General features: G+C 35.5%; 1 protein-coding gene across 1 annotated transcript in view; it reads right to left on the bottom strand.

Moving 5' to 3' along the window:
• NUP155 (nucleoporin 155) overlaps nucleotides 1–19,256 on the bottom strand; it is a 52,361-nt gene that overhangs the window by 962 nt on the left and 32,143 nt on the right. The window contains exons 22-34 of the mRNA XM_043887523.1: nucleotides 17,636–17,766; nucleotides 14,323–14,514; nucleotides 13,531–13,669; nucleotides 12,720–12,855; nucleotides 11,713–11,866; nucleotides 11,400–11,504; nucleotides 10,603–10,757; nucleotides 7,505–7,634; nucleotides 6,230–6,343; nucleotides 5,427–5,547; nucleotides 4,677–4,787; nucleotides 1,812–1,948; nucleotides 300–406 (exon numbers count right to left, since the gene is read on the bottom strand). Of these exons, the coding sequence (XP_043743458.1) occupies nucleotides 300–406; nucleotides 1,812–1,948; nucleotides 4,677–4,787; nucleotides 5,427–5,547; nucleotides 6,230–6,343; nucleotides 7,505–7,634; nucleotides 10,603–10,757; nucleotides 11,400–11,504; nucleotides 11,713–11,866; nucleotides 12,720–12,855; nucleotides 13,531–13,669; nucleotides 14,323–14,514; nucleotides 17,636–17,766 (1,732 nt within the window). The remainder of the gene's footprint in view (nucleotides 1–299; nucleotides 407–1,811; nucleotides 1,949–4,676; nucleotides 4,788–5,426; nucleotides 5,548–6,229; nucleotides 6,344–7,504; nucleotides 7,635–10,602; nucleotides 10,758–11,399; nucleotides 11,505–11,712; nucleotides 11,867–12,719; nucleotides 12,856–13,530; nucleotides 13,670–14,322; nucleotides 14,515–17,635; nucleotides 17,767–19,256) is intronic.

The following is a 19,256-nucleotide window of genomic DNA, read 5'->3' as shown; positions in this document are numbered from 1 at the left end:
TTAAAAAAACAAAACAAAACAAAACAAAACAAAATGGAAGGAGTTTAGCAGTAATTCATTAATTTTATCCTTTCATTTATAGGGAGAAATCAGGACAAGGGCTGGAAGATGGAAAAACTCTCACCTTTTATGTGTGCTAACTGGTATCAGTTTCTGCAAACATACACAAGAGTTTAAATCTTCCATACTTCTTTTAGTCTCCGTATCGTGACCCACTATCTCCAAATTTGTTACCCAGATATTTATTAGATGCATTTAAAATCCTTTGGTATATAACACAGTACCTAATTCATAGTTACCTCTCACAATTTAAAACTTGGCTAGGATTTTCAACATATCTTGTCAATAGTACATGTATACAATCCAAAAGGTGCAGTGGCTTCTTCATTCTGTTCCAGAATGGATCCTATAAAGAAAAAACAAATCGTCAATTGTAAGGTGAATTGTGTCAACTCATTTTTCCCTCACTTATGTCAAAATACTCTTCAGAGTTCAGTGCACTGTAAACTGCACTGTGATGTCATTTAGGAAGAATATTTGATATATCATTGCACTTTGCAGAGCATATTAATTTGCTGTGTAGGAACCTGAGATAATAGGAAAAAAAAGAATCCATTTCTTCCTATTGACTGTGACACAATTTTTACCTGGAACCTGTGCAGATTTAATCTGATAGTGTGAATAAGAGACTAAACCAAAAAAAAAAAAAAAAGACTAAACCAGCAGTCAGAGAATCTTAATTCTAGTTCGGACTCCACCATTACTAGCCATGTGACTTGAGTAGGTTATTTAACATCTCTGCCCTTGTCAGATGTAGAAGATGGGATATTATTAGTTGTTCATTTCCAAAGGCTCAGTGTGAGTTTTAATGAGATAAATAAGTGCCTTAGAAAGCACTGTATGAAAAAAAAAAAAAAAAAGAAAGCATTGTATAAATGTTCTGATGAAGCTACTATAATCATGACTACTATTAAACAGAAGCTAGTTCAACAGGTTTCGTTTAGCTCTTTCATCTTAGGATAAAAATTACAAAACATACGTCCAATAAGGTTAAATATGGTGAGAAAGATATTTTCTTAAAAAAATCGAGGTATAACTGACATATAACATTGTATTAGTTTCAGGTGTACAATATAGTGATTTGCTGTTTGCATTCAAAATGATGCAAAATGATCACCACAATAAGCCTAGTAATCATCGGTCACCATATAGTTAAATTTTCCTTTTCTTGTGGAAAGATCTTTAAACACTGATATTTTAGATGAGGTTACAAGGATTGAGAATAAATATTTTGTTTTTACAGTGAATGATATTTTGTTCCTTTATTTATTTACTTTTCCTTTTTGTCTGCGCTGGGTTTTCATTGTGCACTCAGGCTCCCTAGCTGTGGTGTGCGCGCTTACTTGCCCTGTGGCGTGTGGGATCTCAGTTCCCCAACCAGGGATCAAACCTACATGCCCTGTGTTGGGAGGTGGATTCTTAATCTCTGGACCACCAGGAAAGGTTCTATTCCTTTAAAGTAAGTAATTCTTAATGTATTTAGCCTATTCTGCTAAAAGTAAAGCATATATAATTATGCTTTATTGATACTGAAAAATATTTGATTTTTATCATGGTATGTAACAAAGCAACTCTCATTACTGGTTTCAAAAGTCTGAAGCATGATAATTTCTGATACTCAACGAATGAAGCAAATTTCTGGTACACCTCTATTATATGATACTTATAAACACACAACCAAAAAAATCCTCTCCTATATCTAGAAACTTAAATTGATTTAACTAAATTATTTTATTTAATATTTTCCTTACCCGTGACTTGAACAAGTGATCATATACTTCCAGTAGTCTAGGTAATGGCACTCCAATTTCATTCATTGTCTGTATCACAAAACCCACATCCCAGTTCAAAGTACAAACTTGCTGCTCTAAGAACTGCACGATAAAATCTGGGGAGAGAAAAACATCAGTTGGGATTGTTAACTCTACTTTTGCCCCAGTGTTACCAAGATATAGACATATAGCACTGTGTAAGTTTAAGGTGTAAATGTGATGATCTAAAACATATTGCAAAGTGTTTTCCACGATAAAATTAGTTAACACGTCCTTCACCTCACATAATCACTAATTTTTGTTGTTCTAGATTTGTTAACCCTAGATACTAAAAAGTAGGTCTTATTCATAACTGAGCAGCTTCTAGAGGGAAATTTTTTAAAAAACAATTTTCAAAACAAATAATTCTTGAATATAAAATAAGGCATATACCAAAACAGGCAAACCTGTAGAAACAGAAAGTAGATTAGTAGTTGCTTAAGGCTGAGGGTGGATATTTCTTTTTGATGAAAATGGTCTAAATTTAGCTGTGATGGTTGTACAACTCTGCAAATATGCTAAAACCATTCACTTACACACTTCAAAGCTATTAGGGAAAAAACTATTAGAGTGAATGTAGAAAACAGCAATAAGTACAAGTGGAGAATAGAGACCGTTGACAATCACATTAGGGCCTGCTGATACTTTTTTTTAAAAATTCAATTATTCATTTATTTATTTCTTGGCTGTGTGGAGTCTCAGTTGCAGCATGCAGGAACTTTGACCTTTGTTGTGGCATGAGAGATTTGTAGATGCGCCATGAGGAATCTTTAGTTGTGGCATGTGGGATCTAGTTCCCCCATCAGAATCAAACCCAGGCCCCCTGCTCGGGGAGCATGGAATCTTACACTGGACCACCACAGAAGTCTCATGATAAGAGTTCCTTAATATCCTGAAACACTGGATCTTAACAGCTTTCCAGAAAAAGAAGGGCTGCTGTATCTTGATTTTAGAAATATTAAATATAATATTGATAAGATTCTTCTTTATTTCGGTGACTCTAATTGTGGTCCCACTCTCACTTTTTACTACCTGTTATGTCATAAATAAGCTCTTAACAGAAGCAATCAAATTCATATTTATGGTACCTAAAATCTGAGACTGACCAATGTGAATAGCCATGGGCAAGAAGAATCACTGAAGACTGAACCTGCATCTCCTCTACAAGTTACCACATGGAGATTCTGGAGAGGTAATGGAAATTCTAAAGTCTCTTAATTTGTTCTAGCTTGAAGGCTCCCGTTTGCCTTTGACAGAGTGATAGAAAAAGGAAGTTCTCTTCTACTCTAAATTTTATTGGGCTGAACCATTAACAATCCTAAGTCAAAGAAGAAACACCCTCAAAAGGTATTGTGCACAATGTGGTCATTTTGCTATTAAAATTGTCAAGCTTCACATACTCATGTGGCTGCTCTTTATTTTACCGATCAATGGAAACAGTGACAGACTTTATTTTGGGGGGCTCCAAAATCACTGCAGACGGTGACTGCAGCCATGAAATTAAATGACTGCTCCTTGGAAGAAAAGCTATGACCAACCTAGACACCATATTAAAAAGAAGAGACATTACTTTGCCAATAAAGGTCCCTCTAGTCAAAGCTATGGTTTTTCCAGTAGTCATGTATAGATGTGAGAGTTGGGACTATAAAGAAAGCTGAGCACTGAAGAATTGAAGCTTTTGAACTGTGGTGCTGAGAAGACTCTTGAGAGTCCCTTGGACTGCAAGGAGATCCAACCAGTCCATCCTAAAGGAAATCAGTCCTGAATATTCTTCACAAGGACTGATGCTGAAGCTGAAACTCCAATACTTTGGCCACCAGATGCGAAGAACTGACTCATTTGGAAAGACCCTGATGCTGGGAAAGATTGAAGGCAGGACGAGAAGGGGAAGACAGAGGATGAGATGGTTGAATGGCATCACCAACTGGATGAACTTGAGTTTGAGCAAGCTCTGGGAGTTGGTGATGGACCGGAAGCATGGCGTGCTGCAGTCCATGGGGTCGCAAAGAGTCAGACACGACTGAGCAACTGAGCTGAACTGAACTGAAATGGCATAGGCAGTTTTTAATACTGTACTTATAAGAAATAAGGGTATGATTATAACAGTTTTATTTCTTACCATGTCCAGGGAATACATCCTAAATCAGAGAAGACCTGTAAACAAGTCTGTATCTTCATATTTTAAAAACAATATAAGGTTATAAGTATCTTCATGTTTCTCAACACTTTTCGAAAGCACAAAGTGCTTATTTAACATTCTACTGTATGAATGTATTTATGTTGTCTATTGTTTTACAACCAAAGAAGACACTACATGTTGGCAAATGGCTCATAATAAGAGTTTCCTACCTTACAAATTTAGTTAAGAAAGGGATTCACAGAAATTACATTTTTAATATAATTACTTGCTATTTTAAAGAAAATATGTCCTCAATATAGGGGAGCAGTTAAACCAATCACAGATCATCAACACGTGAAAACATCAGCTATTTTTCCCTTTTCTTCAAACTTGTATAGGATTGCCAATAATATAACACTGTGGTCTGTTAGCACTATTCCAACATAGCGACATAAACCTGAAAGGTCAAGCAAAGAAGTTTCACATCCAAAATCATTCATCAACAGATCCTACTATTCTTTGGAAGTGTTTCTTTCTGGAGAGGTAGAATTAAACTGCAAAGCTGATAAACTGCAACAACAAAATGATTTTGCTCTAAAACCATTATTTTTCCATGTCAGTGAAGAACACCATCAAAACAAAGAGAAGACAAAAGCCCCATGACTGCAGCTGAAGTTATGGCTCACCGAGAGGAAAGAAGCGAGGCGTGCCGGCATATATCTTGCCCAGGAGCACAATCTTGAGACTAAGAGCATGCATCCTGTCTGGGGAGCTCAACGTCACACTTTCATTTAGTTCTATAACAAAGAGACACGTCATTAGAAACCCAAAGTGTTTGTTTTTTTTTTTCTGGCCTTGTGGAATGGGATCTAGTTCCCTGAAAGTGAAATTGTTAGTCACTCAGTCAAATCCTACTCTTTGTAGACCCCAAGGACTGTAGCCTACCAGGCCCCTCTGTCCATGGGATTTCCCAGGCAAGAATACTGGAATGTGTTGCCATTTCCTTCTCCCCAAAGTGTTTTTAACGGGAAAAGTTTAAACTATTGTATTGTGTCTCAAGGGACAAAATACGATAGAGCTTGTTTGTATTCATATTAATATAATGAGCAGATTCTGTGTTTCTGTTAAGTGTCTAACATTCTTTCATGTTAGGAGGAGACTGGTAGGGGATTCTGAGCTAAGTATCTCAGAATTCCTTACTAAGCAGTACAAACCACAAAAATCACAATCTTTTCTGAGGGTCCTCTCAAACATTCACTGGAATCCTTCTCTAGAGGATCACCCTCAACCATATCCAGGTACCCGTCACTTACCCTCTGCTTAGGTATATACAATTTTCATGAGGCCTTAATATATGATCACTAACAGTGTACATTCACTCTTCTACCAAGTCATTAAATAATGTGTAGCTAACAGACCTAGCTGTGAACACTTACCTTTTTCTATGATATCTTGCCAAAGTGTCTGCACCAGTATAGGGTCTGAATAACCAGCACAGTGAATAATTGCAAGTTTACATTCTGCAAGTTTAAATGGGTCAGCAAACTCCCCATAAAGCTGTAGGAGAAAATGCCAACATCCATCAAGAGGTTAGTATTCAGAAATTAACAATAAAGAACCCCCTGAAAGTTAAAAGTAACCAAAGATGTTATCTGAAGTTCCTAAAATATGATATAAATATGTGATGGTGTGTAGGTTGTCATAATGCCAGATTAAGAATGGTTAACGCATTTAAACAGATTTCAACATGTGTGCCTTTTTTTTTTTTCCCTTGGCTAAGAGCAAGATGCTGCAGTGACACTTCTTTTAGAACTAGTATTGTCCAAACTAAGGTTTGAAAAGATCATGGGTATACTGACAAATCTAAGGGTGTTTCTGGGTACTTAAGAGAAATGTCCAGTAATAATTGAAAAAGAAACTGTTCCAGAGGGTACAAAGTGGAAAAGGCTTGGCAAGTTGGGCAAATATAAATTATTTTTTCAAGACAAGAAACAGCCCATAAATTAGATGGCAGGAGTTTTAACAAAGCCCCATGTGAGTTTGATAGATTCTTGACAGAAAGTGGCCTGGAAAGAGAAATATGCTGTAAGGGTGAGGTAACATGGTGGTTTCAGCCCAGTGACGTGCTCCCAAAGATGGCTCAATTGCGTTCTTAAAACACAAAGGAAAATGCAAAAGAAACAAGGAATTTTTAGATAATAGCTGATTATCACAGGGATTTCATTTGCCTTTTTATTACCTTAGTTATGTCCATTAGTTCAGAATCCAGCTGAGAAATTGCATCCTGTACAGAAGAATGATGGGAATATTGCCTTTGTAGTGTCTCTTGTATCTGAAGTTGGATCCTGGCAACCTGGTTTGGGTAGAAAAAAGCAAATCTTAAGTTCTTCATGATAAATCACCAGGTATTTGGAGAAATGACTCCTAGTATCTGACTTTAAGTTTGTTTGCTAAATAACAAACTTTAAGTTGGTTAAAATAAAATACCAGCATAGTAACCATAGTTAATGAAACTGTATTGCATATTTAGAAAGTTGCCTAGAGAGTAGATATTAGAAAGTTCGCATCATAAGAAAAAAATTTTTTGTAATCATTTATGGTGACAAATGCGAACCAGACTTATTGTGATCATTTTACAATATACAGAAAAATTTAGTCATTATGTTGTACACCTGAGCAATTGTTATACGTCAATTCTACCTCAATAAAGAAAAATGTACAAAGGCTTTTATCAGAACAGACTAGCAACCTTTCATTACAACAAAGAGGATTACACAGGGACTGGACTGTGCCTGAGAGCCTTTGCTGCCTACCAACACCAGTCTCTCCCATGATTACAGCCAGACAGAATGGCCAGAACTCTAGTTTGCAGCCTCCTCGGCATGGAGTCTGGCCCTAAGACTAAGTTCTCTTCAAAGCAATGTGAACATAAGTATGCCACTTCAGGGCTGAGGTTTTTTAAGAGTGAATGTGCTTCTGACATGCTTTCTTCACGTTTCTTCCCTCTGATCAAAAAAAAAAAAAAAAAAAAAGGTAAGGCTATTGGAATGGTAGAACCAGAAAATAGAACTTGGGAAGTGACATCAACCAAGTCAAAGAAAGCCACATGCCAATCAGGAACACCAACTCTGGATGTTTGTGAATGAGGAATAAGCTTATATGGACCACTACATATACATTAGTGTGTCTCTTAGTAAAGGCTTTAGCCTACTCTACTTCATATCTCTGGAATTAATGGTGAATGCAATATAATCTGCTTAGTGTTAGAAGAGTAGAATAAACCTTTAGAAATGTCATAGAGAAAACATTTAGATTATAGCAATGCCCTAGGACTCAAGTGCTGTATTGCTAATTTTATTTATATATGTAACTATGAAAAGAAAGAAAGAAGGCAGAAGAGATTAAAATTAATACTGACTGCTATAGACCTATTATTTACTAGGGCAAGAAGAGAAGTGGACTAACACGTGGCTGATAATCAGTGTGGATAGGCTTAAGTACTGTTAGCACTTACTTCCATTTTTTCTTCTAATTCGTGAAGGAATTCACCATCTGCAGCTATTGATGAAATGGCAGTGGAACTTTTGGCGCTAAGAATGGCACGAGCAATGTATTCTAGTCGCTGCTGAAGTGAAATTTCTGTGCTGGAGGGGGAAAATCCTTACTTTTATTTATGTGAATTCTTAAGGAGCCAATATATATCAGTTATGATGTACTATTTTATACCAAATTAACATAAAATGCCATTTGAAACTTGAAAAAGTAGAGGATTTCTAACAAAAGAGATCCACAATTTAAGTGAACACATAAAGAAACACTTATGTCCAAAATATTATCTTATTATTTTAAAACTTCAGTATATTAAAACTTGGAACCTTCTAATGTTAAAGAAAACTTTTTATTATTCCTCATATTCTTCACTTCTCTACCTTAATGTGGCCAAACCCAAATTGGTACCCAAAATACAGACACTTGAGAAAAAATTATATGCTCAGTTTTAAGGAAGCAAAAATTCTGAAAAAGTACAGACTGCAAAAATGTATTGTTGATTACTTGTAAAACATGCAACGGAACAGTTAAACATCGTGATAAAAATAGAAGCTTTCTATCAGCACTGAAGAGCAATCCTAGCACTCTCACAAGTAAACTCAGCTTGAAGAACCCAGAAAGAAAGACTCATGAGATCTGGAAACCTAAATCATGGTATATCTCATCCAAAGGCAAGAAGAGCCCAACATTGATCTTTAGAACACCTATATCTGGGCAGTCAACACCCATCTGCTCCTCAAAGAATGGGAGAGAAACAAAGAAACACCTCTCTCAGCTAAAAGTGTTGCTTAGTCAGAGTGACTCTGGAACGAATCCAAAGGTGAACTTTAGAAATTTCTCCTGTGTAAAGGATGAACTATGAAAATAAAAAATGTTTAATGCAATTTCTGAAACTTAGTCAGAAAAACTGCTTTTACAAAAACCTGTATTTATTCTTAAAATACATGGAAACTGGGGTCCAAGAACAAACTCTTACTGGCATTCTTCAATGTTTAATGGAGAAAAATACCTTGTTAGAAGGAAAAACTGAAATCTGCCTCCCTAACAGGGTGATTATGAGGGTCAAAAATATATAAAAGGTCCTTGTAAGTAGTAAAGATATATATGGACAAAGAAAACAAAAGACTCTGTACCTTTAGGAGCCTTGTTTCAAAAAGGCTTTATTTCCACCCCTCATCTCTTTAAAAAAAAAAACAAACAAAAAAACCCACTTGAAACAAACATTTTGAAAGTGGATAACATTTCCAAATTACTTAAAGTAGAATATTCTATAGCCTTCAACTTATTTAGTGCCGCTTACATATATAAAAAAAAAAGTGTAGTGAGGAAGAGTAGTAACATAATAGTTGGAAAAAGATTTTACTGTGGAAAGAGATGGATGGTAAGTTAAGAGCTAAAGATTAGATGTACAGGGTCCTGACATGAAGGGGAAATTAGGGTGTATGCGTGTGTGAAGTAGAAATGGACAATGGGCACTGGTCTTAAAAGTTAGAGGATTTCTGAATATTTTATAATAAGAACGAAATAATTGTGGTAACAAAGAAATAGGTCCATAAATACTAATGAAAAGGCAATTAAGGGCCACTCTAACAGTGCAAACGATGAGCAGCAGGACCGAAATGACTTACAAAGATTTGTACAGTAGTGGTACTAGGATGTACTAAGAGGAATGACAAGAGTAATCCAGAAATGAGATTCTGAAGGCCTGGGTAAGGTCACAGTCCATATGTGCCTCTGAGGGCAGAAAATAATAGGCACTCAAATACTGGATGAAGAAATGAATTACAGAACCTTAAGATAGAGCTGTAGTGAATTAAATATTTAATAATGCTGTTATTTCATCTTAATTTTGTTTTTTTTTTTTTGTCAATTCTTTTTTTTTTTTTAAGTCAATTCTTAATTATACAAAAACTATGACTTGACTTACTCCAAAATACATTTTAGGTCTTTACCAGCTCAAATTCCTTTTCTTTCCTTTTATTAAACCAAAGACAAATTGAAGTCACTACGATATATGTCATTTTCTGTATGTGAGGGGAATTTATGAAAATCAAGTGATTATTATGACCAAAGAGGGCAGGAAGATAAAAATGCCCTGGGTCCACACGCGCAGTAATCACAACTGCATGAGTGCACAGCCAGATGCACACTCTCCCCCTTGGTATCAGCCAGCTCTGGGTGCTTGAAGCAACCGTTCTGATTAACATGGTTTAATCACAGCTTTGCCTCAAACACTTCCTCTTCCTAACATAACCAATCTTTATGTTTTAGAAATTTCACCATATTCTTTTGGCAACATTTCAAATGAAGAGGGTCAAATTAATAATCGGTCCAAAATTTTATTAAGTTGTCTTTATGTGACAATCTAATTGGACATTTCACTGTCTTCTGTAACAGAATTCTTAATACTCCTTAATATATATGCTGAAAGACCTTGTCAGGAACTTAAACCAATAGAAGAGTTGAGGAAATTGGTCTGGAATTTGTTAAACATTTAAAATAATAAAGCCTTTGAGAAGCATTTTTTGTCCTTTTAATTAATAATAGTAATGATCTGCAGTTAGTAGGAAAGACTCTAAAGACACAGTTAAAAGAAAAAGGGTTTAGAAAATAGTTTGAATAGAGTCTGTTTAGTAGGACTTATTTGGTACCTTTACACATTATTAAAAATGAAACAAACAAAAAACTATAAACTTTAGGTAAATCCAGGGCTTCCCGCATAGTTCAAACGGTAAAGAAACTGTCTGCAATGTGGGAGACCTAGGTTCAATCCCTGGGTCAGGAAGGTTCCCTGGAGAAGGGCATGGCAACCCACTCCAGTATTCTTGCCTGGAGAATCCCCATGGACAGAGGAGCCTGGCGGGCCACAGTCCACGGGGTCACAAAGAGTCAGACATGACTGAGAGACCAACACTTTCACTTTAGGTAAATCCAAGTAAAATCATAAAAATTCTATTTATGTATAACCTGAATAAAGTTTTCTTAAAATCTGAACTCTGGACGCAGTAACTAGGTATGGTCCAGTTATCAATTACTTATCACAGTGAGAATATGAGGCCATACCTATGCATGTCAGCCAGTTTGGACAGGACACGAGCTGCACTGCTGAAACTTCTGTTCTTCTCGTAATACCGCCAGAGTAGATCCATATAACGAACTTTGTTTTGATCAACTTTGGCCATTCGGACTAGATGTGGCTCCAGAAATGGAGAAGCAATCTGGAAATTGTAGAGTTGTTCAGAAACATTTTCTGACCACCCACTTGCTCTTTACATAACAAATATACCATCATTTTATAGGTGTGCCTTGTTTTATGTATACATAAGCAATGTTATAATCCAGTAATAGATAAGAGAGGGGCAATTTTTCTCATCATAAATTATCAAAGAATTGCTATGACAGTTGTATTATGTTGATAAAAATAATTTATTACAATCCAATTGCAAATCTTTTAATAAACTTTGAGAACACAGCTATTGATTTCTAGCCTCTGAGCTCAAAGGCATCCTTGCCACAATCTGTTGCCGTCTGTTCACTTCACAGAGTGAGGTACACTGACACTTAGGGTAGTGAAAGGACATTTGTGAAGCAGCTTAATGGCAGAGTTAAGACAAAGTCCAGGTCTCCAAATTCATAATCCATTGATTTTCATGCCACAATATAAACAATCTCAATCAGCTTCTAAGTAACAAGAAGATTAGAGCAACAGGATACCTTGCTCACTAGAAAAAGGTATTACATTACTTGGCTTTTCACTAATACCTAACGGTTGGTATTTCCTAATAACCATATATACTAACTCACTGAGTTAATGCTACTTAAAAATATAAATTAACACTATTGGTATAAAAAGTATTTACCTGTAGCAGTTTATCTGCAAGGTCTGCTTGTATTAGCCAATTATAAAGGGCAATACTAAAGAGTTCATCTTTGGATCGCTGAGACAATTTAAGCATTTGTTCAAACTAAAAAAAACAAAACAGTAAAAATTAGCATAGTTAAACACTTGACCTGACCTTCAGCCTTTTAAACCTCTAGTAAGAAATCAAGAATCCTTAAATGGTAAGTTCTGAGAGCTATCACCTTTCCCTAGATGATTATACCACCGCCACCACTGTGCAGAACTTCTAAATGCAGTGCGTTTTCAGAATGAAAATACACCGTGTCCCTTACGTGATGTCCTGCTTCTTCATTACTCAGCATGTTGGGATCAGATGACAACACTGGAGGCCCGGGCTTCTTGGGGACGCTGGGAGACTGAGGAGCGGCCTTACTTTGATTTACCAGTTCCTGAAGTGTATCCGTAATACACTTGTAACTGTTTAATCTGAGAAAGCATGAAAGAGGAACGGTTACATGATTGAGTTAGCAACTGGTTAACAATTGAAAATACAAACTAAAGGTAATTTTGAATACATACACAATTTGGTATTAAAAATAATACAAATCATACACTTTTCCTATAGGTTTGAGAAGCATTTGTTTAGAAGGGTGAACTCATAAAAATGAAACACGTCTTAGATTGGTTATATACTTCCTTTATGAATATCCATTGTTTTTTAGCAGTCTCTAAACATTTAAAAATCATCCTTTAAAATACCACAACAAAACAAAACAATTAATCTTCATCCAGAACCAGATACTGAGGACTGGACGGGTGAGGCAGCACTTTTGTTTCCAAACATGAAAATGGATAACCAGCAAGGACGTACTGCATAGTACATGGACCTCTACTCAGCGTTGTGTGCCAGCCTGGATGGAAGTGGGGTTTGGGGGAAAGGATACATGTATATGTATAGCTCAGTCCCTTCGCTGTTCACCTGAAGCTACCGCAATATTGTTAATCAGCTATACCCCAATACAAAATAAAGTTTAAAAAAGAAAAAAAAAAAAACAAACCAGGAACAAAAAACTGACAGTAATACAATTTCAGAAAAACCACAGAGGTAGCTCAAAACATTTCTTAAGAATTCCCACCAGACTATAATTTTATCCCTAGGCAAAGAATTACAATATTGATTCACACCTATGATAAAGTGGGCATTTTTAGGAAAAGCATAATTCAATTTTATAAGGGCTGTACTTGAAACATTATTTTCCTAATACTACCAGTCAAACTTTTCACAAAGAAAAGTCCTATATCCATAAAGTTGAGACTCTGCTAAGGTGGTAAAACTCACCTTTCCTGGAAAGCCTGAAGCCCTACGATATCCTCTTCTGGTTCTCCGTGTTTATAGAAATGAAGTCCAAGACCCTGAGGATCTTTTTTTTCTGCAGCAGTAAGAGACAGCTCCACCACACCCTCATAAAAACGCACTAATGGGAAAGAGTTAAGGCATATTACGTGGATACATTTTTCCTTAGCTGGCTTATAAAGACACTGATCAAGATTATTATGTTCACCTCTGTAAGGATTCTACTGTGTATTAGTTACCTAGGTGACAGTATCATATAAAATACTTCTGATGAGTCTATCAAAGAATTAGGTTCCAACATGCCTAAAAGGCAGCTATTAAATATATTTTCTTCACTGTAAAAAAAATTTCATATTTAAAATAACAAAGAGAAGGACTACAGTCCCTTGATGGAAAAAAAAAGTCTAAGGATTCATAGTACTACCTGTACTAACAGAACATTATGTTTGATTTGATTTCAAGTAATTTTAAACTGAGCAGACAGGTAGTATTTTAAAAAATTGGTCAGAGAATCTAAAGTATCTGAAAAATATATGTAACCCAGAAAGAAATCTAATACAGATAGTTGTTTAACCAGAACATTGAACTACAGGATTGAACAGGAACCAGAACTACAATGTTAAAAAGTTACACATTTCAAGATAAGAGCACTATAGCTTTTCTAGAAGCTGGTACAGTCATCAAATACTAAGACACAAGAAATTTATTTTGCGTGTCTTATCACTTGGGTCACTGAAAATTGAAGGAAGAATTGCCTCTGAGTTGAACAGAAGGTATGAAACATTTCATTTCTCACCTTGCCTATACTGAGCACAAACACTGGATAGGTCCACCTGATTGCTGATTTTCTGATACTCCTTTAAGGATTCCCTTAGCATTCTTTCCTTTTCAATCTTATTTTGAACTTGTCGGGAATGCTGGAGAAGCTCATTTGCCTAGAAGTAGAGATGACAAGAACTTAGAAAGATATGAAATCAAGCACACAGATGATGCTGTCAATACAGGTTTTAGTCTAAGTCTAAATTTACATCTGGTTTATGACCATCAAAGATAAAAACAACTCTGCAAACTTACTTCTTCTTAATTTTAGGCAGAAAAGTTTTTGACCAAAATATCCTAGCTATTCTTAATTCCTCTCTCAAATATGTTAAGCAAGACAGCTTTTGATTGGTAAATCTCTTGCCTAGTAAATACATTATTGGTCAGCAGCCAGTCCAGGAAACACTGATATTTTAAGGTTTTTTCACCTGTAGGAAAGGATCAATAAAAATTGCCCAATTAACTCTAATTTATTATACACAAGTTTTAGTGATTTAAGAAAAAAATTTTAAAGAAAGGCATATTTAACCATTTTTTCCATATGGTCTAGAAATACTATCAAAGATTCTTTATGAAAAATTTATATATGTATTTTAAGAAATAATATATCCAACTTCCTTCTTACACAGATGAGAATTCTGAGGTCATGAAAGGCTAAGAGACCTACCCCAAGGTCATATGTCAAGAAAAAAAGAGAGTTTCTGATTACAGTACCACTGTGCTCTTAGCACACTGCAAAATACACCAAACACGTAACAGGGCATCATACCTTAGAACAAATTGCATCATCAGTGCTATACAGAAGTGGGCAGATGTCCTGTAAGTGTAAACTAATGCCATCAACAGCAGCATTATCTCTGATGTAGCAGTTGATTAGAGAAGCAATTAATGCCCCAGTCAGTTCCTTGTCCCTGATTACCAGGTCTTTAAAGGTGGTGATTTTCAACTGTTCTTGAAATTCCTAGGAGTATAAGAGAAAATTTTTCCTTTGATCAAAAATATAGGAATATCGTATTTCTGCACAGAATGAAATTTCTTCAATAATTTAAAATAATTAAAACATTAATAGCCTCTATAATTAAAAAAATAAAATATACTGAAGTATAAAAATAATAAAATTTTACAAATTTTCATAGATCATAGAGAATTGGAAAAGAACCCATAGTATGCCTATTCCAAATCTCTCACTTTACAAACAGAAAGCAAAGCCCAAGTAAGGGCCAAAATGGGAGGCAGGCCTCCTGACTTTAGTTATAACTAGGAAAAAACAATCAATTATCTACATTAAAAAATATTTGGCTTACATTTATCTATCCAAAATAATGTGTCTCCTGCTTGCTCAGTTGTGTCCATCTCTTTGCAACTATAGCTTGCTAGGCTTCTCTGTCCATGGGACTGTCCAGGCAAGAAGACTGGAGTGGATTGCCATTTCCTACTCCCAGGGATCTTCCCGACCCTGGGATCAAACCTGTGTCTCCTGTATTGCAGGTGGATTCTTTACCACTGAACCATCAGGAAAGCCAAAATAATGTTCAACTTCTATTATTCAAGGACTTCTAACACTGGAGTTTGATCTCATTTTGAAAAAATCAGGTTACTAAAATGGAGTTCTAAAGTATTGAGGTGATTTATACTGCAATAACATTTGGTTTAGCGATTTGACTACTATCTTTTCCTAAATTTCAACAAATACACAATCAATGCTCAATTTTTTGATTTGTATTTAATTTGCATTCCATGAGCATGTCAGGAAGGAAGCTTTGAAGATGGAACACAAAAAAAATAATTCTGAGGCTAAAAGTTGACCTAGATTATGCTTACCAGCCAATAAAACTAGAAATGATTATTCTAGCTGTCATGGAAAAGAAAACAGCTTTCATAATTAAGCATATTCATTTGAATCTTTAAAAAGATAACAGAAAATATGTCTTTAAAAGGAACAAAACAACTCACTGGACAGTACTGGAAAGAACACAAAGATTGTATTTTAACTTCGAACACTGATACTTAAAAGTCAAGAATAAAAATATTTTTGGAAAAAAAAAATTTTTTTTGGGTAACCAAATAGCCCTAGAGGATAAGGATTAGAACTATAGTTAATAAATATGGAAGAAACCACAGATTTAGAAAATTACCATTCTGTAATCCTAAATGAAATAACTGATTTAGGTAATGACTATCAATTGATGTGATGAAAGCTTGATGAAAGTTCAGTGAAGAATTTCACAACAGCAGGACTAGACTTAACTTTTGAATCCAATAATCAATGTCAATATGACTAAAAGTGGGACAATCAAATCTTTTATGTCTCCTAATAAATTAATAAATACATTAGTTAATAATAAACATAATAAATGATTATCTATGAAGTATTCTATTCTTCCTCAAATAAATCGACCTGAACTTCTCAAGCTTCTATAGACTTGATTTCCATTTCACAGAAAATGCAAGAAACAGGCAAACAAGTTCATTACAAGTATACAAATTCGCTACAATGCAACAGCAGAGAGAGAGAGAGAGAGAGAATGAATTACTCTAGACTGAGAGACTAAAGAGAAATAACAACCAAATGCAATGAGTGAATCAACTGTTCAGATTCTGATTAGAATAAACCAATCTACAGAAAGATTTTTAAGACAGTAATTTCACTATTTCAGATGCTACCAAAGAATTAGTGATAATATTGCTAAATGTAATAATGAAATTGGTGTCCAAGAAAATGGCCATCTTTTTAAAAGAATACACATTAAATTATATAGAAATGAAAAAACATGATGTCAGAGATCTACTTTAAAATAATTCAGTAAAAAAGAAAATAAGGGGATAGATTAAGCAAAAGGGGTAAAATGATGAAAATGCTGAATACAAATGAATTGTGTATTTTAAAATATCTTTAGTAAAGTAAGATTTCATCCACATATCATAAACTTGTGGTCTTGACAATGAATCCCTCATGTTATCAGGGTGGCTCAGACAGTAAAGAATCTGCCTGCAATGTGGGAGACAGGGGGATTAGTTGTTGTACTTCCTCTACTTTGTGTATGTTTAGAAATGCTCACAATGAAATTGACAGGTAGGAATAAACCACCTAACATTCAGATAAATGCAAATTACCTTTATCCTTAATAAGGATTCCAATGAGGGCAGCAAGAGCAGCATGGACCATTCATTTCCCACAGTGGTGAACATCTTTCTTTAAAGTAGGAATGTTTAATCTACATTACTGGATTCCTTGAATTTACATTCAAAAAGTCTGTGTATGTGTCTGTATGCATCATTTGAAGGTGGGGAGAGAGAATTTTGATCAGATTCCCATAGGGATCTGAAGCACAAATAAAGGTTACAATTTACTGTTGGAAAAATATCTTTGGTAAAGTAAGATTTCATCTACATATCACAAACTTGTGGTTTTGACAATGAATCCCTCAAGTTATCAGGGTGGCTCAGACAGTAAAGAATCACCCTGCAATGTGGAAGACCCAGGTTTGATTCAGAGAAGGCAATGGCACCCCACTACAGTACTCTTCCCTGGAAAATCCCATGGACAGAGGAGCCTGGTAGGCTGCAGTCCATGGGGTCGCTAAGAGTTGGACATGACTGAGCGACTTCACTTTCACTTTTCACCTTCATGCATTGGAGAAGGAAATGGCAACCCACTCCAGTGTTCTTGCCTAGAGAATCCCAGGGACAGGGGTGCCTGGTGGGCTGCCGTCTATGGGGTCGCACAGAGTCAGACACGATTGAAGCTACTTAGCAGCAGCAGGTTTGATTCCTGCATCAGGAAGATCCCCTGGAGAAGGGAATGGCAGTCTACTCCAGTATTCTTGACCGGAGAATTCCATGGACAGAGGAGCCTGGTAGGCTGTAGTCTGTGGGCTTGCCAAGAGTCAGACATGACTGAGTGAATCTCAGTCTTCAAGTTACCATGCTTTAGTGCAATTTTCTCATTGCATACTAATTTATCATAACCTAAATGCTTCCCAAAAGAATCCCTCCTGAATCTAAGTGCAAGATTAAAGCTTACTCAAAACAAGTTAACCACAATATTAATAGTATGATTTTAAGGGGAAAAAATTTCCTACCTTCTGAAGTTCTCCTACAATAACAGTGAACTGATGTTCACAAAGAAGTTTCCATAAAGCCAGAGCCTGGTATGATTTTCGAACCAACTGCTGGATTGCCTGAAGTGAAATCTTTTCACTCAGTTGAGCCTCTAATTACAAAACACAACTAATGAAGTTTGCAAAATGATAGGTTAGGTTTTATTTCAAGTAAGACAACAGTTCATCTCAAATAAAGACAGCCATAGTCAAGGGTGAGATCCTTATCGTTCTCCTTCTGCCGATCACAAGGAATGACGATCATGAGTTGTTGAATTCATGGCTTTATCCTCTCACTATATGGAAGTGCTTGTGTGTGTGTGCATACATAAACAGGAAAAATGTTGCAGTTTTGGACAACTTACACCATTGTTTTCTTCTGCTCAGTTATATTTTCACAGGTTACTCAATAAATGTAAGTCCAGGGCATTTATTTTAATTGCTGAGTATCCCATCATGTGTTTTACCACAATTAGGTCCATTTTCCACCTGGAGGACATTTCTATTGTTTCCAATGTTTTGCTACTGAAACAGTAATGCAATAAATATCCTTAAAAAAGGTCTCTTTGAAAACACAGTCAGGTTTTTTTTTTTTTTTTTTCCCATTAAACACTGGCATTGAAGCCTTTTAATATGTGTTTAGGCTGTTTCAAGGAACAAATAAGACCCAAGTAGTAATCGTTCTCATTCAGATCTTCAGCCAGCCAGTTCACTTCCGTAGTCTAACCAACATCAAATATGGGGTTGTCCCTTCAGTCAGGTTTTGATGGGACTGCTTTTCATATTAAGATGCACTAGAGAATCATGAAATCAATTCAGTCAGTCACGATAGCTTTTTTCCCCTCTCCTTTAAAAAAGGAAATAGAATGAAAAAGAGGGAAAAAAATAGAGTACAAAATAGTTTTAGTTGTTGCTTAAAATTGTGTTCAGTTGTGTGTGTTTAAACATCTGGGTCGTAATGTAAAAATTATTTCTTACTGTGAGGAAAAAAGTCTGATAAAGACTGCTCCTGCATACATACTGAGAAGTGAAACTGCTGGCTTTGAATATATACGCATTTTTAGGTTTTACTACGTATGATCAAATTGCTCACCAAAGTGGTTATTTCAGTGTATACTGCCAGGAATTTGAATGCTCCCCTTTGTAAAAATCCTTATTGCTTGTATTTTATCAAGCTTACCTGAAAAGAAGTACTAAAAAAAGAATTTGCAAATACTGAACAGAAAACTAGATCCGGCAGGAAGGAAAGAAAGTACGTTGGGACAAAAGTAAATGGCTGGGTCTTAACTGGCAAAGTTCTATAAGCCAGACTAACTGGCTCAAACAACAGAAGGCAAAGAACTTAAAAAATATATATAATTAAATGGCAGACAAAACTTAATATTTTATTACTATTCCAAGTCACATCTGGAATAATTAATGGTTACAAGAACTTTTCAGTTCCTTTGCTCCTTCCTTAGTTATTACTTTTTATAATTGATTAAAAAAAAAAAAAAACCTAACACTTGATTCACATTGTAAGCTCTGTAAGAAATACCACTTCACACACATAAGGATAGAAATTTAAGAAAAGAAAAAGAAAAATTACTGGTGATAATGTGGA

The sequence above is a fragment of the Cervus elaphus genome, chromosome 25, assembly GCF_910594005.1.
Source record: "Cervus elaphus chromosome 25, mCerEla1.1, whole genome shotgun sequence".
In the NCBI taxonomy this organism is placed as follows: Eukaryota; Metazoa; Chordata; class Mammalia; order Artiodactyla; family Cervidae; genus Cervus; species Cervus elaphus.
Note: the sequence above shows the minus strand (reverse complement) of the source record. Positions and strands in the feature narration are given on the sequence as shown.